The 22,498-nt window shown below is 23.9% G+C and overlaps 3 protein-coding genes across 4 annotated transcripts; 1 reads left to right on the forward strand and 2 right to left on the reverse strand.

Moving 5' to 3' along the window:
* The first annotated feature begins 568 nt into the window (after positions 1-568).
* LOC552293 (sialin) lies at positions 569-8,210 on the forward strand. Its single transcript, XM_026440275.1, has 12 exons — positions 569-905; positions 2,154-2,298; positions 2,415-2,525; positions 5,476-5,666; positions 5,783-5,913; positions 6,001-6,106; positions 6,462-6,546; positions 6,657-6,877; positions 6,970-7,116; positions 7,213-7,345; positions 7,429-7,670; positions 7,799-8,210. The coding sequence occupies exons 3-12, from the start codon at positions 2,501-2,503 to the stop codon at positions 8,030-8,032; spliced, it is 1,515 nt and encodes a 504-aa protein (XP_026296060.1). The 5' UTR covers positions 569-905; positions 2,154-2,298; positions 2,415-2,500; the 3' UTR covers positions 8,033-8,210.
* A 446-nt stretch (positions 8,211-8,656) lies between these two features.
* On the reverse strand, positions 8,657-12,266 carry LOC113218737. The gene is made up of 6 exons (XM_026440285.1): positions 11,979-12,266; positions 11,256-11,688; positions 10,295-11,080; positions 9,695-10,132; positions 9,545-9,607; positions 8,657-9,437 (listed from the first exon to the last, which is right to left on the reverse strand). The coding sequence occupies exons 2-6, from the start codon at positions 11,686-11,688 to the stop codon at positions 9,043-9,045; spliced, it is 2,115 nt and encodes a 704-aa protein (XP_026296070.1). The 5' UTR covers positions 11,979-12,266; the 3' UTR covers positions 8,657-9,042.
* Positions 12,267-15,371: 3,105 nt separating this feature from the next.
* Positions 15,372-22,392, reverse strand: LOC552249 (lysosomal alpha-mannosidase). Of its 2 annotated transcripts, none has more exons than XM_026440279.1 (17): positions 22,239-22,392; positions 20,979-21,081; positions 20,808-20,889; positions 20,432-20,617; positions 20,064-20,269; positions 19,847-19,983; positions 19,318-19,451; positions 18,356-18,569; positions 18,070-18,266; positions 17,787-17,983; positions 17,479-17,672; positions 17,035-17,248; positions 16,843-16,960; positions 16,446-16,722; positions 16,105-16,359; positions 15,844-15,993; positions 15,372-15,745 (listed from the first exon to the last, which is right to left on the reverse strand). In XM_026440279.1, the coding sequence occupies exons 1-17, from the start codon at positions 22,332-22,334 to the stop codon at positions 15,506-15,508; spliced, it is 3,000 nt and encodes a 999-aa protein (XP_026296064.1). In that variant the 5' UTR covers positions 22,335-22,392; the 3' UTR covers positions 15,372-15,505. The 2 variants fall into 2 exon arrangements, with proteins under 2 accessions (XP_026296064.1, XP_026296062.1); XM_026440277.1 differs by lacking the exon at positions 19,318-19,451 and adding an exon at positions 18,791-18,924 and having other exon boundaries at positions 22,239-22,391.
* Between the last annotated feature and the right edge of the window lie 106 nt (positions 22,393-22,498).

Genomic DNA, 22,498 nt, shown 5'->3' on the forward strand with positions numbered 1-22,498 from the left:
ATATAAACATATACTATCACTTATTATTATCATTTCAATTTGTTAATATTTAATTAAGATTTTGTAATTTTAATGAAATAAGTAAAATATGCATTATATATGTAATTAATAAAATATAAAATAAATAAGATATATTAACATTAAATTTTATATATAATATCTATAAAATTTCTGTAATTTTTTCATTTTTTCTAAAATTGATAATTTTGTTTTTATTTATAATTGATAATAGAATTCTAAAAAAATATATATATAAATATGATGGTAAAATATTATTGATTGATATTAAGTTTATTTTTTTAATCTATAATATAACAATATTTAACAATTTAACTAATTTAACAATATTCATTAATTGACATTGATTGACGATTACGTACGTTGAACAATATGTAGATATATGGAAATGGTGCGAACATTAATAAAAGAATGGTTATCTTTATCCGTTAAGTTTATTTCATTTATATGTATAAATACATGTAAGTATATACTCATACATTCAACAGGTGATTAGGTAGGGGAAAAGAAGCGCGAATTGAAAACTAAAAAAAGGTAGCGCCGTTCAGTGACTGACTAAGTTTCAGTCACGTTTGTCGTTTGTTGTAACACTTGTGGTTTATATATAATAATTTGATCGTTCTACAATATTGCGTTTTATTGTGATTTAGTGTTATTAATAATAAATAATTCTATTATATTTTGTGCAAAATTCGTTATATGGATGTGTAAAAAAGTGTTTAATTTTTTATTTTAATATAAAATCTATGTGAAAAAGGATAATTTTTACTGAATACTGATCGACAAATTGGCGGGATATTATTCTTTGTTCTATCTTGAATCTTGAAAAAGATACATGGAAATAGGTTAGTCTCATTGAACATCATGCAATAAATGAAAGGAATGATGTAAGTATATAGTTTATAAATACATTCTTATTCTTTTTTTTTTTTTTTTAGTAATTCATATTAAAATTATTCGATGTATATTAGTATACGAATTTATTAAATAATAGAAATATATAAAATATTATATAAATTTTTATATATTAATATTATATATTATATATTAAATATATTAATATTTTAATTTTATTTTGATTATAATTCAACATTTACATTTTTACAATTAAAACTAAAAAACAAAATGTAATTATATTAATTTTGAAGAAAGAAATTTTGCTGAATCATGTTTTAGTATATATTCTTTTCTTTTTAACTTCCAAGAATTAAATTGTTTTAACTATTTAATTATAAAAATATATATAAAATATTGTGATTAATTCATATTTTTATTCCTCGATATATTAGTTGATCGTAATAATACGAAAATATTTTTGCATAAAATTTTTTACACAAAGAAAAAAAATTATTTCATTAAATTTAATAAATTTTTCCTTAAAATTTAAAATAAGATAATAGAAAAAAAATTAGATTTGATAAGTAATTATATACAAATAAATTTTAATTTAAGGATTTATTAATTTTCTTTACATTAAAAAAAATAAAATTTTTCAACATATTATTTAAAATTTATTAAGGTAAGATTTTTAATTATTAAAAGTCGAATCCAGTAATTTAATTTCAGAACTTTTAACTTTTAATATCGTTTTCAATAATATATTTCATATATTATTTTTATTTTTTGTATCCATATATATAATTATAATATAATTATAAAATTAAAAGATGATTAAAAATCAATATAATAAAATATTGTAATAAAATATATTCTTTATTTAATATTCAAGTATTTCTTTTATCATATAATTTAATTTTTATATTATGTTTAATTAAATAAATAAATTTTATTAATTTATATATACATTTAATAGTAAATATAATATGTAATAAATTCATATGAAATATATTATCTAAATATTATAAGAATGATATTAACAATAATATAGAAATGATAAAATTTTTTATATTTTTTAACGTATATATTATACGTTATCTTCTTGTTAATTTTAGATTACAAGAAATTAGAATATTATAGATAATGATATGATCTGATAATGATATATTTATATATTGTTATTATATTTTTTATTTAATATGTATATAATATGGGTTATTGTAAAATTTTGTGTAATTCTATTATTGCGTATTAAATATAGAATTCAGATATAGCGATAATATGGTATCTTTTTTCAGCGTCTTCAGGAAAATATATGATTTTGAAGTCAACCAGATAAAAAATATCTATTACGGTTATTTCGAATTTATGAAAGAATGACATAATATTAATAAACAATTTATCTAATTTATCTTAATTAATAGTGACGTTAATAATTCTAAGGTATTATCTAATATTATCTAAATTAACTAAACTAAAATATTTTTTATCAGTATTATCGATAACGATTAAAAGTATTATTAATAGTAATCAATTTTATATATAAATACTGTTTCTAGTTTAAAAAACTTAAAATATCGATCTGACGCTCCCATATAACTGATCAATATAATACATAACTGATCAATACATAATAAGCAACAAAATGTCTCTCTTCCGGAAATTTAATGGTAAGTATTTTGCAATTTTAAAATGTTTAAATGCTTATTTTTTCTATTTTTTGACTTTTTCGATTTGTTAATTTCTAATTTATATTTCTTATCTCTTGCATTGATAGAAATATATTTATACATAAATATAATTATAGAATTTTGAAAAAAAATTAAATTTCTTTATATATCTCTATAGAATTTTATATATCTCTTTATATATCTTTATAGAATTTTATTCATTTTTTAAAAAATGAAAATTAAATTTTTATATTTATCTAAAATTTATAATATTCTGATCAAAATAGTAATAATAATAATAATAATCCATAAATATATTTCTATAATAGAATAAATTATCATTAATTCATCATATATCGATTGTTAAAATTGATCAATTATTATGCAATATGTGCTATTTTAATGAATGAAACAATACATACTTGTAATCTTATAAAATTAGAATTAAATAAATATTGATTTTATATATAGAATTGTATATTAAAATTTTTGTTTCTATTTAGTAATTTTTTAATTATTTATATATATTTTAAATATACTTCGGTTCATATGATTCATTTAGCGGAATCTTTTGTAAATATATATATGTTTCAAGTATAAATATCGGAAATAGATTATGCACATATTTTAGTCATATGATATAACCTGTAAATATACATATGTATGTCTTATATATTTCTTTGTAGTTTTATCTATACGAATACTATTATTCTTAAATATACAGAAGAGATATTATAACTTATTCGTAATAAATTCATAAGTGCTAGTAACTGAAATTTATTGAAAGTTAAATATGAAAATTAACTTTTCAATTAGATATTATTACATGCAGAGATATAAATATACACATTAATATTCTATTGTTATAGCTTATAATAAAATAAATTTCTTCTCGTACAATTTTAATATTTCATTTTAACATGTAACGATAGAGAATAATTTAAAAAACCAATAATGATATACAAAAATGCATATTCCATATTAATTTCGATATCTTTGAGATATATCAATATTATGAGCAATTATTTTTATATATGCCGGATAATTTTAGTTTTAGAGATATACATAAAAATATTTTTAATATTATAATATCGTACTTCAAGGATTTGAAATGAATATAATAGAAATAGAAATAATTTATGCATAGAGTTTTGTATACAAGCTAAAATACTTAAAAACTGCATGTAAGCGAATTAAATGTTGATTATTGGCATCATACAAGCAGTCAGTTCTATATTTATTGGTTCAATGCCATTTATTCTCCGAACGTATGACATTTCAATGATCTCTTCTACTATTTTGCTATATAAGCTAAAATATATATTTAGAAATTGTAAAAGCGAATTATTAAATTGATGGCATCATGTAAACATTCATTTGTTATATTTATTAATCCGATATCATTTCGAATCTATTATATGACATTTCAATTAAATTTAATTTTTACTATATTCTAGTTTATATCATTATAATTTATATTATTAAATTTTCTATTTAATTAAGTTTATATTATTACATTTTGTATGTAATTAATAAAAATTATTTTCTTTTTATAATAACATTAATCGTATAATTATATAATATTTCTATAAAATATTCTTAAAAAATTTTTTATTTTTTAATTCATATAACTTTAATATCAAAGAAATTAATATAAAAAATAAGAAAATAGCTATATAATTATATAATAAAACGTATAAAAATTTTATTTTTTTCATTAATGATTCATTGTTGATTTGCGATATCATCTCGTGTAGAGATAACGTTGACGTTCATTTCGCAGAATTCCTATAAATTCATTTCAGTTAAATCAAGAAAATGAAAAGTTCATAAATGAATAACTAAATATAATTAATTTTTATTTTTATCCATTTTTACTCACTGCAATACGTTTTATTTCGCGCTATTTAACACTTTAATTGTAAGCGAAATCATATTTTATATGTTAAATGATTATTACATGAGACCAGTACAAATATGAATATGCATTTATATAGTATATATTTAATTTGCACAGTTTAATTTACCTAGATCAAGATTCCGCTATTATGAATCATATGTTATATTCAAGTACAAAAGTTTAAATAAGAATAAAAATTCACTTAAAAATATAATTTTTATTACTTATTTTTTGAAAAATGTAGGGCATATAAGTAATAATTAATTTTATGGTTCGTAAATAGATAGAACGTGCGTTATTGCACGTTTGTAAAATGTTTACATCACCTTCGACGAGTTGAGACCAATGCCAACATATAATATGACATCGTGAATGATCGAATAATCAATCTATGTTTTATAAATGGAACTTTAATTGTAGACAAATGCATATAGGCATTTTTCTAAGAAATGTATTAAACTTTTTTTTATTTCATTGAAACTTAACTATAAATTTTATTAAAATTATCAATCTAAAAAAAAAGAATAGTCGTAACTTGGAAGTTATTTAATTTAAATATATGAAATTTAATATTGTTAGTATTATCTTGACACAGTTGAATGACGAGAAAAATAATTACCGTTATTTTCCGGTTTTTACTTATTTATATAATAGAACTTTTCTGGGAATTTGACCCCATTTAATTGAATACAATTATTATTGTTCATAAATATATATAGAATATTGTTCATAAATATTGTTAAATAATACAGATGGAATAAATCACAAGTTTCATAATAAAAAACTATTAAAAATAACTAAATTTTATTAAATATATAAATAAAATAATATTATTAATTTAATATTATTAATATTGTTAAACTTATTTTATGATTGAAACGAAAATTAAAAATTTTTTCAAATTTTTCGAAATATACATTATTTAAAATTTAAAAATATCTATATATTCTTATATAATATATGAATATGTAATTATATAACATTTAAATAAGATAAAACTAAATTAAACTTTTTTATTTAATAAATAAAATGTGCACGTACATATTCCAGAACGAATACCAAGAAGAGCAATTTTAGGTGCTATGATGTTCTTAGCGTGTATGTTTTCATATATGATTCGCACTAATTTGTCAATTATAATCGTTGCTATGGTAAATACAACTAGTAAAAGTGGAGGAAATGGTCCAGCATGTTCTGCTACTATTAGTAATACTACGAATAAAACTATTGAACTTAAAGATGTAAGATTTTTTTTTAATTATATATAATACTATATTATATGCATAGTATTTATTTGTATTTATTTATATTTAAGAAATCCGCAATTTCTTCAAAAATTTATATTTTCGTGTTACAGTATGGCGAACGATTTGAATGGAATCAACATATACAAGGTTTTTTACTTTCTGGTTATTTTTATGGAGTTCTTCCAGCAAGTATACCTGCTGGTCTTTTAGCAGAAAAATATGGAGGTTCTAGAGTAGTAGCGTAAGTTATATTTTTGTCGTTATTTTGTATTAAATTTTAAACATTATTTATTTACACATATATTCTTTATGCAATATTTTAATATAGATTTGCAACACTAATACCTGCAGTATTAAACCTTTTGATGCCTTGGGTTTCTGGTATTCATTATGGTTTAGTATTTGTTCTTCGTTTTTTGATGGGCTTTTTTGGAGTAAGTTTGCTCAATATTATCATTTATCGTTATTACTTATTTATCATTTAATTTTTTTTTCATTATTTAAACTTTCCATTGAATAAAATAGTTTTACAAAAATATATGTAAAATTTTGAATATAAAAATATTTTTCATATTTTTATGTAATTTTATATCCTCGATTTTGAATTTTGAAAATTTTTTTTAACATATATTTTTTATGTATGAATATTCACTATAAGCAAACATATATCTATAAAAATTTTTTATGTATTTTTATTAATTTTTATAATAATAATTTTTATAATATTTAATAACAAAATAACGAAATATTTATTATAAAAAAGAATTAATAAATTTATTAAATTAATAGGCAGCTATTTATCCTGCTCTTCATGCAATGATTGCCAGATGGGTTCCTCCTAGTGAGAAAGGTATATTTGTATGGACAATGCAAGGTATTTATATAATTTTTAATAAAAATTAAATATAAAATTATATTATATCAAAATACTACAACAATATTAATAATATATATATCAAAATAACAAGATATTTTTTGTTTTAGGTGGTCCTTTTGGAACTGTAGTAACATTTACATTATGTGGTCAAATAATCAGTGCTTTTGGTTGGAAAGCTGCATATTATGTTACAAGTGGACTTATATTAATTTTTTACGCTTTATGGGTATTTCTTATATATGATACACCTGATCTTCATCCAGGAATCACAGAAAATGAAAAAATTTTTATCAAAGAACAAATAGGTACAAGTGTTTCTAAACAAAAAGTAAGTATAAATTTTTATATTTTAAATTTATGAAATAAATTATATATTCTTTTATACAGTACTAGCATTATTAAATATTAATATAAAACTAGGTGAAACTACCAGTCAAAGCTGTTGCTACATCAATACCATTTTTAGTTTTGTTATGGGCTCATTTTGCAAATATGTGGGGTATATATTTCATTGCTACTAATGGACCGAAATATACTTTAGAAGTTCTTGGTTTTAATATGAAATCGGTAATATTATTTAATTTATTATTATTATTATTACTTTATATATCATTAGAATTGTTTTCATATAAAATAAGTTAAATTTTATCTAATTACATTTAGGGAGGATCGATTACAGGATTACCTTATATAGCAAGACTTGGTGCTGGAGTATTATTTGCTGCAGCTGGTGATTATGTTCGAAAAAAAAAAATTCTTACTTTAGGATGGATTAGAAAGATATTTATGCTTTTTTGTAAGTAAATTTGAGTGATAATTGATTGAATAAATTTTATTTGATAGTGAAATAATGAATGAAAAATAAATCTATTTTTATAGCACATATGGGTCCAGCATTAGCTTTGATTGTAATGACATATGTTGGTTGTGATGCAATAACTGCAATTGTTATGCTAATAGTAGCGCTAAGTTTTAATGGAGCTGCATGTCAAACTAATTTACAAAACCATCAAGATCTTGCACCCAATTATGCTGGCTCTTTATATGGAATCATGAATACTTTTGGTAGTTTTCCTGGATTTATTATTCCAGCAATTATTGGTGCTTTGACAAATGAAAGAGTATGTATAAAATTAATTATATAAGATTTATATTATTCTCTTATAATATAAATGAATTAATTAAAAAACAATTATATAATATAAATGAATTAGTTAAAAAACAATTATTTATTGTTATTTTTTTATAGAATGGAGTAGAAGAATGGCGTGTTATGTTCTGGATCTCAACAGCAGTATTTACATCTGCAACAATACTTTTCTGGTTCTTTGGATCAGCAGAAATTCAATCATGGAATAATGTAAATCAACAAAAAATACCGACATTTTCTGAGGAAGAAACAACACAAATGACCGCAGTGGCCATTAAAGAATTACAATCAGAAGAAGAAGAGGATGAATATAAAGCAGCAAATGTTAATTAAAAAATTGCATTTATATGACTTAACATTAAATTTTCTGTACTATCTATATTAACGCATTTAATCTTATAATATGAAAATTTTCAAATCATTTTATAAATGATATGAATATTATTTAAAAAAAAAAAAAGTATAAGATACAATTATTAGTTATCAATATATTTTTATTTTTATCTGTCAATTCTTCATCGATATTATTTTGTTCCATTGTTAACATTTTTTAAAATACTCGTTTTAGCATGGCCATTTAGCAATGGCCTCAGAACAAATTAAAAATACTTACTACAAGTATTAGATATTTATAACTAGATATTTATAAGTCTTAAAAATAATATATAATTTAATGTAATAACACTCTGTGTGTATTTTCATTAATTATATGCAAGTTTAATTTTTACTCATAAATTATATAAAAATAAAATAATATTAAATTATTTTTTAAATAATTAAATAATTAAGAATTTAAAAGTACATATTTTTATTAAAACTATTTCATGTATTATATATGTTATGAATATATATTGATAAAAGCACAAATATAAAATATGTACTTTTATAAAAATAAATCAAATAAAATTTATGATGAAAATAAGAAAAAATATATGAACTTTATATGAATATAATATAAGCAATAGTATATATATTTTTATAATGTTTTATTTACATAAGCTTTATAAACTACAATATGAGAGAAATTTCATAAATATATTTTTATACATGTTTCATTGTAATTAATTTAAGAATTATGTACGAAATATAATTATGTATGTATATAATTTATATAATTATTTTTATGCGAGGCGTATATAATAAATGAATGTAATATCACGAATGTATTATATAATATGAATGTTTATGTTTACGACATATAGATAGCTTGGCTGAGAATACTTAAACAGTGTATATGCATTTATTTCTGTTCAAATAAATATCTTAAGAATGTATTAATTATTGTAATGTATACATTTAATTATAATTATAAATATATGTAAAATAATATTTTAATTTGTATATTAATTGCAAGTAGAAGAATCTTTAGAAAGATGTATAGGAATAATTTTAAAACCATCTCCATGTGATTTCATAGGACATTGAATATCACATGTATTTGTATTAGGTAAATGTAATTTTGAGAAAGCTTTACACGTTTGTTGTGTACAGCTTGTGTTATTTATAGTTAAACATGCATTGCAACTTAATTTACTGCAACTATAAACTTTTTCATTCTCCATAAGCGAAGTTTGTTGCGAGGAAATAATACAAGTTTCTCGGGTACAAAATGTATTTTTTAATATTTGCAAAGCGGTTGCTGCTTGGGAAGATAATGTACTATGGGTGCTACACAAAACTGGCTGAAATGATGGATCTAGCGAACTTACAGTTGTTTGACTTGAGCTATTCGTGGATTCTATAAAATATAATTTAATATATATATTTATTATTTAATAATATGTTTAATAATAAATTCATGTTAAAATGTATATATTATATATAAATAATAATAATAAATTTTACCTTTTATGGAACATGGTTTCATTATCGTAGCCTCAGTTACGTAAGACCATTCATTAAATGATTCTGAAAAATAATAAAAAATAAATAAAAAAGTAAATAATAAGTAGTAATTATAATAAATATAAAATTTTTTTCATTAAATATATTTACCTCGAGGTTCAAGTTTACCAGATTGTAAAAATACACAAATTGTATGACGAGATTCTTTTGAATCCATCGAGGAACAAATTTGAAGTTTTGAAGAAGATTTCAAACTTTTTTCTGGACAAGTGACTTCAAAGGTTTCGTCTTCTTGGGATATTTTGGTCATAATATAACAGGGTTTATATGCTAGCAATATATCTTGCGTTCGAAGAATTTTAAACTCTTCTTGTGGGACACCTTCAATTTTTTGACTACTCGTACAATATTGACACATTGACTGTCTTCTACAGACGGAACATAAAACTTCTTTCGATTTTATAATTTTTTTGACTTCAGAAATTGCTGCAATACTCGTTTGTGTAGCAATTGTTTCTGTTTCTTTCTTCGACAACAATTCAAGAATTTTCTTCTTTCTTTTAGCTAACACTTGATCTATTGGTTTGCCTAAAATACGATATAAAAATATTATTGTAAGATAATGAATTAAATACTTGATTAAATCTTATTTTAATGCTAAATAATGTGTGAAGGAATGACTATGAAATTTTTAATTCAATGACAACGACAGTTTAATAACGTAACATTTTAACGTATATTGATACTAACGCTGTGCTTGTTTTTCTAGTTCCATAAGTTTTGTTATTATATTTGTCGTCCGTTGTAGTATTTTATTTAAAATGATCTTAACATTTTTAGCTGCATTTTTAGATACATTATCGCAAACTGTTTGCAACAAATCATCTATCAAAGGTAAGACAATAATCGATGCTTCTAAGGGATCTACGATCATATCGAGTTTTAATTTTTTCAATACATCTTTTTCTGTTTTGTCTAATTTATATGTAGCTATAGTTTGTATGCTTTGTTCTTTCATGGGATATCTAACTATTTCGGCACATTTATCGATGATTTCATCTATTATATCATCTACTATAATTCTAACTTCAATTCCCTTAGTAATACAATCTTCCAAGTAATTCAATATCATATTTTTTGTTTCCCAATAATCCGATAAAAGCATCGTATTAGATTCTTTCGGTTCGCAACTCAAATCAGTTTGTACTTGATTATCTATGACGAAGATTTTCGTGCGATTATTATATTTGATATAAGTTTGCACAGTTTTATCCGCAGTCTCAGCTTGTATTTGACTGGTCGGATCATCTATCCAAAATACACGTAATAATATAAAATGTAATATTTCAGTGATATCCATGTCCCTTTCTTCTTCGTCGCTAAGTTTAGAAACGAATTCTTCACGTTCTTCGTCCGTGACGTCCGTGGATAGTTGATCGATCACAACATCTTGCGGTGTTTCGGGATGGAAGCTAATAATAGTTGCAGCTACGTTGCTCCTCTTTATATCGGGCATGGGACCTTCTTTCATAGATGCTATATGGCGTATATTTTAATAGAAATTAAAAATGTGTTTTTCTATATTTCTAATGTATAAATATCCTAAAAAATGTTACGAAGCAATTAATTTTAATTTTATTACTTCATATTCCTATAAGAAAGAAGATATGTGCGGTAAATAATTATAATAAAGAATGAGAAATCCACATACTCATGATATCTCTAAAATATTGTAAAGGTGGGTATGGTGGATGCATATACATCGTTTGTGAGGCTTCATCTCGGTATTCAATGGAAATATGTACGATTGGTATTCCCTGTAAATATGTTTGAACTTCTGCATCTTCTTTGGGTTTTTCTTCTGGTTGTTCTGCCTCTTTTGGCTGTTCTACCTCTTCTGGCTGTTCTACCTCTTCTGGCTGTTCCAACTCTTCTGGCTCTTCTGGTTCCTTATCTTTTGCTTCTTTAGTATCTACAAATTGTCTAAGCGGTCGTCTCAATACGATTTCATCAGGATCAAGGACTAAGTTTACATCCGGTGTTGATGATATTATCGTTGTGTCCGCAATTTTTCTTAATGTTGCATCCTCTTCTGGAGTTACTGTGATAAGAGTTTGAATCCAAGCATCATCTTCTGACGTCATCTAATACATATATATAAATACAATGTATAGCAAATATTTCGAATATATTCATCGATATATTATTATCTTATCAATATTTTAGAAAAATACAATATTGTACATAATATTATACCACAATATTATGTATCTTTTTTATATTATATTTATATTATATATACTCTATATTCTATTTTAATATAATAATATAAAAATATCTAAATGTTGTAGATAATAAGGGAAATCTTTTATTTTCTTTTATAATGCAAATGAATGATTAATTTTATAATTTTGGTAATATTTTGTTAACTTACTGTGATAAGTAATTAAATATAAATTATTGTACGTAATGTTTTTGCTAATATAATTTGGTATTAATGAAAAAATGTATTTATTATTCTGAGATGTCATCTCAGATTTCTTACAAGAACTTTCAAAAAATTTAATAATTTATTTGGAAATTTTGTTGATAGAATTTTACATAATAAAAGGTTACAGGTTCTATGATGTCAAAAGAATGATATCTAACTTCAAATAATATACAAGATTTTTCAAATTTTTCCCGCCAAATCAATATCATTAATAATATCATTTCTTTGAACAATATTTTTCACTTTATTTATGATTACTTTGTATAGATAAGGAGAGAAAATAGTAGAAGAAGGATAGAGATAAAGTAAAAATATGGAAATCAGCGCCATCTCTAGAGTGCCGTAAATGAAACTCACATAAAAAGGACAGAAAATAATAAGAAAAGGATAGAAATAAGGAAAGAATTGACCGTCAGCGTCATCTATGGAGTAATAAAGATACTTTTTTAAAGATTGGATAACAAAGAGGAATTGTCGACTAGCACCATTATTCTACATTACCTATTTTTGAAGAGATATTTTTAATTTTCAAAAGATGGCGGTAATAGTCAATTCTTATCTATCTCTATCCTTTTTCAATTATTTTCTATCCTTTCTATATGAGTTTCATTTACGGCACTCTGAAGATGGCGCTGATTTTCATATTTTTATCCTATCTCTGTCCTTGTCTTATTATTTACTCTTTTATACTTATATTTATATTATTATACGAAATTATCTTATAAAATTTATATATTTTTTTAAACATTTAAAAAGGATATTTATTGTAATTAGTATTTTAGAAAAAATTTAATTTTATTTTTAAAAATATAATCTACAATATATCTACATTATAATGATATTATATTAATCATTAATTTATAAATTATAACAATGTTGTAAATAATTTGAGCAAATATTTTTATTTTTAACAAATTTTAATATTTTTGTTAATTTAAAATATTTGTAAAAAAAATAATTGTAGGATAAGAATTTTATTTTTAATCTTAATTTATTAACAATTAAAAAAATATACGTAATGAAAAATCATCATCTTTATTTGTTTCATAATAATTTATGTAAATATAATGTAAAATGCAGAAGTTTTTATGTACATTATGATATTTTGTAACAAAATATCTGTTCTTCCTATTTTTTCAATTGCAATCTTATTTTAAATTCAATCTTTAAGAATAATAGAAAAATAATAAGAGGATTTCTTGCGAGGACTCTTGAGGAATAATTCTTATTTCTAATATTCAAGAATATTATTTATTATTTTATTATCAAATTCAACTAACGGTTTCTAGTTCTACAATTATGTTAATGTCGGCTATATGCGATCTCACATTGCAATGCATTTGGCATTAGTATCGCTTATCAAATTGAATTTTTTACAATAATTTCAATAATAATTTTTCGAATCGATTACTTATACTTTTATCATTTTATATACAATTAATTATATTATCACATTATTCAATATACCTATTTTATTAATACATTTTATTAATCACATAAATACAATTTTAAATACATTATACTTTTTCTTTCAGGTGTAGGTATTTTCAACGAAGAAAAACATAATTTGAATATCACAAGGTCAATATATCAGCTCATTTAACACAATTCAATCGACTTACGTTAACAATCGCTTCTATTCCACTTACACTCTAATATTTCTCGTTTCAATATCCATAAACGGCGAACAAAGCGAAAATAATAAACATAGTGCACTTTATCTACAACATTTCAATGTTTATTGCGACGTGAAATTGTACGAAACAATTCCATTCGGTGTAATGAATCGAGGATCATTTTATCGAAAAAAATAAAACGATATTCGTTTACGAAAATGACGGATATGATTCAAATATACAGGAAAACGATCAGGTACAAGGCGAGAAAAATATACGCACAGCATTTTCCAACACAGAGAATACCGAACGAGAAAAACGTTCCAGCGTTTACGTAATCACGGCAGTTTCATCAAGCAAAATCGTAATTATCGAGGAGAAAACGATTGTGATAGAAAAAGCGATGCTTCATTAAATCGAGAACAATCCGAGTATAAGTACGCGTGAAATAGCGAGGAATTAGTCACATATTCGCGTGGAAAATTTTAAGAGAGAATAAAATGCACCTGTAACATTGCACGTGCACAAGAATTAACATACAAAAATTTCTTCCAAAAATTGACTTTTTCGATCTTGATACAACGGATGTGCAACCAAGATTCGACTCTCACGAATCTCATTTTGTTTACCGACGAAGCGATACTCGCAATCTGGAACTTTCAACGCGCGCAACATACGTGAGCGGAGAAAAATCCACATTGCGTAGTGCAAAATAAATGTCGGAGGGAATTTAACATGAATGCCACACAGCTGAGAGTGTTGAACAATAAATTGATAGGCCTATTCTTTTTATCGGTATACCTTACGAGAGAGATTTATTTGGAATTTTTGAAAATTGTTCTACCGCAATTATTGGAAGGTGTGAGTTTACACATGAGAAGAAATATATGGTTTATGTGACGGATTATCGATCCATTTCGGCCCCGATGTCATGCAATATTTGAAAAATATCCCGATAGATGGATACAACGCGGAATGCCATCGTGTGGCTTGCTCGATTTCCCGATTTGAATTTCTCAGTGTGGGATTTCTTAGTGTGGGATTATTTGAAAATTTTGGTGTACAAAACGTCGATATACAACGAAAATATTCTGCAGATGCGAATTATAGACAAGTGTAAGAAAATTGAAGTGAAGATTAAACTGTTCAAATTCAAAGTCGTTCCGTAAAAGACTGAAGTTGTGTATCGAGAAGGGAGGTAGACATTTTCAACACCTATTATCAAAATCAAGAGTAAGTGTGAATTATTTATTTATATTTGTAATGCTCGAAATCTTTCAATAAACATTCAAGCGTTGAAAAAAGTGAAAAAATAATGTTTTATTATGATGAATTATTTTTTATTATGATGAAAATAAAGAATCGATAAAAATTTTAATAACTCTTCTGATTCTATTTCTATCTGATCTATTTCATACGATATTTAAAATAATACGATGAAAAATAAGTAATATAAAAAAAATGAAAAGAAAATGTTTTTTTCAGTATAAAAATAGTTAAATTGTATTACATCTTTTAAGTAATTCGAAATATCACGTTTCGCTTTGAAGAAAAATATATTTTGCTACGAAAAGAAATATATTTTTTTGCTATAAAAATTAATATTTTCAATAACGAAAAATAAATATGTTATTTATAGTAAAAAGAAAATATATAAAAATTATTGTTTTTTATTCTTTAAAAAGTAAAGATGCTGTTAAAAAAATATAAAATAGAAATATTGTATTTATTATATCTTATTTTAATAAAATAATGATAACAATAACAATAAATTTATTATCGTATACATATCAAATACAATAAACATAATTTTTAAAATTTTTAATTTTTAAAAATAAATTGTTTCTTTCCAATTTAGAGAATCTTATTTAGACGCTTTGGTACTATTTTAAGGATAAACGTTCGTATTTCCATTGGTTTCAAGATTATATTTATGATACCGTCTTTAATTTCTACAGGCTGATATTGTTCTTCCGAATAAAGAATATCATTCGTCTCAGCATCCCATTTCAAACGATTCATATCCTTGTACCATTGATTACCACCTAATGTAGTCTCCTTAACGGATACGATCGTAAAAGTTTTAAACAAATCCTATTGTAACAAAATCATGAAAATAAATTAAATATTAATGTATAATGTATTTTTATGTACAGCATCGTATATTTTATAAAAGATAATTCGAAACATACTTGTATATTAATTGTTACAGGTTTCGATAAATTCTCAGTTTCATCTATTTCGAAAATATGTTCTAATCTTAGTAGAAGAGAATCTTCTTTCCACGGTTCCAAAGTTAAAATGTGAACATTTGGTGGCAACGCTTTGGCAAGACCTATGTTCTAAAAGTAATAAAAATTCTAACTCGTTTCTATTTCTCTGACGATTTTTGGTATGTTTATGATTTATACTTCTTTAATTTAAATATCATTTATTTGGTAAATACCACTTACTTGCGAGGTAGCATATTGTGAAAAATGCTGTGCATACGTTGAAAAATTACTTTCATTAGATATAATAAAAGGCCATGGACGAAGCAACAGTTGAAGCGCCAAATTTTTTTCTTTTATTGCAAGTTCATCTAAATTTTTTATACTACCACCGATAATATAGTGAGAACCTCTAACCACTAAACCTTCACCATATGCAGATTCATTGAGAGCTTCTCCTACACCGAATGCATCATCTTTGAGAAGTCTTCTATGAACCTATAATATATGGATATATTTATTTTTTTCCATTTTTACATATATTTTTTTTTTACATTTTTGGCATGTAAAATAATTAATTTTACCATCATTTCGATCTCTCCATCTTTCATACTAGTTCCTCCTTGCGCTCGATCCGTTAATAAACTAAGTTTGAGACGTCTCTCTTCATCTTTCAACGAAATTTTTGAAGTGATGGGATAATAATTGCCAGACACTTCTTCTTGCAGATTTACTTTCCACGTTGGTCGATAATCTCTTTTTCGTTTCAACATTTCACGACCGTTACTATCAGTGTAAAATTCTCCAGAGGAATTCAAATTGCTATAATATCTCGTTATTATCTCTTTGCCAATCATATCCCTAAAATAATATTTCATATCATTATTTATTTCATTTCATTGTATAAATAATTTGTAACGCTTCATTTGAATTACTCCACTATTTTTAAAATATAAAAATTTGTATATTGGATCCACTTACTTGATGGGTATTGGTCCAACGAGCCAATCGAATTCAACATATTCCATTCCATTGTAAACTCTAATCACCTGAGATACCCAATCATTGATATATTGATGAATTTCTTCTACCAATGGTCCTATAAAATGAATCAAATTTATTAATATAATTTGATCATTTTCCTGATGTACCTTTCATTAAAGAATTAATTACCTTTGTATACTTTGAAAGTATTAGGTGTTACGAAATTTTTAACGAACATGTTTCTAGGTCTGAATATATATGCGCCCGATGATCTATTTTTAAATTCCATATTGTTTCCTTCCATTCCTTCGTAATAATGGAACGATTGAGTCAGTCTCATATTTTTTTCTTTCTTCCATTCGACTACGATATGATTATACTGGTTCACCCATATATTATAAAACTGAAATAATTTATACATTATTAATACATTTACACATTTTGTATAATTCGTAAAATTAAAATGGATTATTATTTGTAATTTCTAAATATTAATTTTTAATTACTTGTAAATTTCGAAAAAATTTTTAAGATATTAAATTTGTAGATCGTAATTCTCAAAAGATGATTTTTGATGATTTGTGGAAAGTTAAAATGAATTTTCTATTAATAATAAATTTTATAATCGTATACCTCGTTACCAATAGAGATTTCCTCCATAGCTTCTTGTCTTGCACTTTCTGCTCTTTTGATGGTATAAGACTTATAACCCAAAGGTGGCAATGATGCAAGAAATACAAGTTCGTGCATAGCATTACTCTTTCTTCCCGGTATTGCATGCACGGAATTAGGAATAGGAACTATTTGTGAAATCACTTCTTCTCCATCTTGAAAGAAAGTTATATATCGATATATTAATACATTTCACGTTAAGAAATTTCTTTTCTATCTCAATTTCATATAGTAATTTTAAATTGTTAATATTAAAAAATAATCATCACCTGAGAAATCTATAACTTTGTATGCATCTTCTTGGACAGGAATGCGGATAGGTGATACGACATTTTGACTCAAAGGATTATAAATCACTAAAATGAAATCGTTGCCTTCGGTGTACGTACACGAACTTATGTTCAATTGCATGCAAGAATGTATATGTTCTTTTAAAAACTGTGAATTTTCTTTTAACATCCATTTTCTAAGAATGAAAGAAGTAATAATAAAATGAAAATTATGATAATAAATTTCGATTAAAAATTAAAAGAAATTTCAAAATATAAATACCTTAAGGCTTTGTAAGCAATGTTCGTTCCTTGTTCCATACCATTATATAATATTCGCGCATAATCATCTGCAACCAATTGTTTCTCAGTTCCAGAGACGGCATCATGATGTTGCAACACTCCCATCGCTTCTCGAAAATGTTCCAATTCTTTCTCGTAACCTTTCAATTGAGTCAATGCGGACAATTGCTTGGATATCTAGAATTGCATCGAAAGAATTGTATTTTCATTTTTCTTACTTTTAATTACAGATATAATTTATAAATACGAACGAAATAATTTCTTACTTGCAAAAGATTGTTTCCCATTCTTTCGAAGAATTTGATCGTTGGTCTGGAGGAGAAATAGCCAGTCCAATATGAATGTGGATCACTCGCGTAGGGAAAGAAATCGTCATCTTTCGTCGTCCATTGCAATTTTGCATCGTGTACTGCTTTTAAGTAGCACGATGGTGTAGAATAAAATATATTCACGTCGGAGCTATTTCTCTCCCTTACATATCTATATAAATATGAATTATTATGTGTAAAAAATGTTTCTATTTAAAATATTAGGTTTCATGATCAAGTTTTTTGTTTAATTATTCTAATATTTAAAAATACTGAAAATAAGGAAATAAAAAATTATAAAAAACTAACTTAAATTTATATAAAAAATATCGATATTTCATGTTTTTTAAATTAATTATTTGAATATTCTACATGAAATTCTACATGTTTTACCTGATCAATTTGTCTAAGTTAGTGAACCACATTTCAGCATGTTGATAATTAAAATCTTCGCCCATTGTAAAAATTACATTATTAGTCTTGTAGAAAATTGCTTGAAGTTGAGCGTATTTCACTAATTTTTCGACCTGCCAATATATATTATCTTACTTACCAATGTATCCCAGATAGCATACTGTTTACAATTATATTTATAAAATATAATATAATATTTATAAAAAGTAAAGAAATGTATATATATTTGAAAATTAGAAGCAATTTAGTAACACTAATGGATATAATATTGAAAATGAAAATTATTGAATAGTCAATATAACTTTCAATTACAAAAAATATTTTTGAAAATAACACTCGATAATTTTATATATATTTAATGACTGATTTTTTTTTTTTTTAATAAAAAGAAGATGTTTCTATGCTATCTGGGAAGATGTTAAAATTACAGGACGTTTTCCTTCCTTTTTTTCCTATATTTTTTATATGTGAAACGAAATTAAGAAATTTTAACGAAATAAAACTACCTTATTAGTATATCCATATTAGAAAAGTACATTTCCGCTTGTTGATAAGTGAAATCTCCTCCCATTGTTAATATGACGTTATTTGTACGATATACTTCAGATTGATGAACCGCATATTGCAAAAATCTATTGACCTGTTATACAAAAGATATCAATTTCATTCGAAAAAGATTTGGAGATCAATTGTATTGTATTTAAAACAATTGATTGAAATGGCAAATTAAAAACTGATTGTGAGAATAAATTTTGATGGACAATAAAGATATTAAGAAATAATAAACTAGAGATGTATTAAAGTAAGTAATGATAAATTACTATTAATAGAATTAATAAAAAGGAAGGAAACAAAGTCCAATGAATATATTTGTTAAAAGTTTTCAAATCATTTTTTGTAAATGATTTTTTGAAAAATTTTTTGTCAAGTGACAAAAAAATATTTATTCCACGTTAAGATATTAAAAAATGTAATTATCAGTTATACGTGAAATGTTAGTTTACAAAAAATGATTCAAAAGCGAATAATATATACCCTGTCATCAACGTTATAGTCTGGACTTTCGAGATCATCGTTTATTGGTTCGTCATTGCACAAGACATCGTAACAGAAACCAGGTGGCGGGCTATAGTTGTTGTACAATACAACTGTGAATAAATCTGCTCGTGATCCTATAATACAAATTGTTAATATAATAAGAATAATAATTGTTACTAGTTGCGTTTCTTAAGCTTCTTAAGCTTCTCATTACCTAGATTCGAACTTCCTTTCCAAATGAATTCCATCGTTTTATCTCTGAGCCTTTTGTTTTTATCTTGATAATCAAGGCGACCGAAAAACATTCCATCGAATCCCAATTGTGCAAATAAAGATGCTTGTTCCCTGGAATGACCAAAAGGATCTATCTGCCATCCTATATGTGGTCTTGCACAGCTTCCAAAGGTATCGTTAAGACGTCTGAAAAAATGAAAAAAAATTAATTTTAGGATCAAAATATTATATTAAACTTTTAAACCTTTTTTCCTAAATATATATATCTGTGTAAATTAATTAAAATGCAAATAAAAAGAATTTAAACTTGGTGAAAAATTATTATTGATTTAATCGAAAATTTATCACCTGAATCCCCAAGTATATTGATCTATAAGAGAATGATAATGAGTAACTGCCTCATCATTCATAGTCCATCCACCACCGATAATTTCTAATCTTCCTTGATTTATTAGATCTCGCACATCTTGCTTGGTTTTTTCGCTTTGACGCAACCACCATTTCCATAAAAATGCAGTTTCCACGTAAATAAATCTGATCAGATAAATATAAATCTTATAAATCTTATAAATTCTTATGATGTGAAAATGGTGTGAATGATTTAATAATGATTTGTAATGAATAACTTATAAAATTAGTTTCCTTTAATTTAATACTATTATTATTTGAGAAAATATTGTAATATAATTTTTTGTTGCATTATAAATAACATAAAAATAATTACTTTCTTTCAGGATTCGCCAACAACGCTTGAATTACACTATCAAGAATGTATTGTACACCTGCTTTTTGAATAGTTGGACGACCTTTGTTAAAAAAAAAAAAAATCAAAATTTAATATTGTTTTAACAAATATAATATATAAAATAATAATAAATTATAATGTGTGACTTACTTCCAAAATAATACTGATCAACTGTTTTCAACCAACCAACATCATCGTGAGTATGAGCTACTAAATGAATATTTAGTTTTTTTGAATCCGTTATAGGACATGCCTATAATAATAAAAAATTTCCTAGAATTTACTATAAAAATATTTTATTTCAATTTTTAATATATTATTTAGAAAATCTAAGAATACTAGAGTAATTTTAATGACTGTTTATGTGTTTTATTAACATGTTGTTGTGATTTGAAATATAAAAATCAGATATAAGTGATATCTTAAGTGATATTAAGATATAAATGAATAAATATTTATGATGGAGAGCCACTTCAATATCTTTTAAAATTTAAAAACTGTTGAGAAATGTAAATAAGGCTGGACAGATAAGAAAGCATAGAAAGATATATTTCACTAAAAAAATTGAAACATGTAAACTATTTAGTTTTCAATCATTTTTCATGATCATTATATATAAAATTTACTTTAAATTATATGAGGAAAAAATTATAATTTTATAAATTATTGTACATATGTACGTCAATAAATGTATGTACAAATATATGTAAATAGAAATAAAAATGACCTTTATTTTTTAATTGATATTCACGAAATAGAATTTGAATTTGAATATTATTGCCATGATCAATCAACCAAATTAATCACATTATCATAACTTATTTTATATAATCTTATTTTTTAAAGATTTTTTTTATTGAATGAAATTTAATTAAAATATTACTCAATTTTTAAATAATTAATATTATTAATTATTGTACTTAATTATTTATATATTTACTATTCTATGTTGTCTTAAGAACGAGTTTTTCATAAAACATATTGTGATTAATTATGCGTCTAACATTATATTTATTGTAAATTACTATTTAAGAAATACTAATTAACAGGAAGAAGAGAATATATCCATGAGAACGATGGAAAATAATGAAATGAAAAATGATAATACAAAAAATTTTACATGTCATACAAAGAATTTTAAGAATTTTGTATAATTTTATCCAAATTATTTATGTTCAAAAAATTATTTTTATTTGAGAACTTTAAATATTTAGCGCCTATATAAATATAAATTTGATCGTTTTAATTAGAATAATTTTTAAAATGATCAAGTAAAAATAAAAATAAAAATAGTCTGATATTAATACGGTCCAGCGATATCTTTATGTAAGATATAAAACTGTGAATAAAAAAATTTATCATTCAATCGATTATTACTTGTTTTGAAATAAAGAATTAATTTTCGAATACCTCGTAACCACAAACTTGTGTTTGCCTTTTTGGAATGCTCGCTCCATGGGTGAAGAATAGAAAAAATGAGATCAACAAAAATTCGAGCCACGACATAATCAACTCACCACTCCAGACTTTCAGTCGTTAATGAAACAATCACCCACTCTTCCTCTACTTATATCGTTTCTCTACGTTACGACTCCGCGCCATCATATTATTACGTCAAAGTTGGAAGAAGATAATGTCTACTGCTATCGTTTATTCATCGGTTTACAATA

The sequence above is a fragment of the Apis mellifera genome, linkage group LG4 (genome assembly GCF_003254395.2).
Source record: "Apis mellifera strain DH4 linkage group LG4, Amel_HAv3.1, whole genome shotgun sequence".
NCBI lineage: Eukaryota > Metazoa > Arthropoda > Insecta > Hymenoptera > Apidae > Apis > Apis mellifera.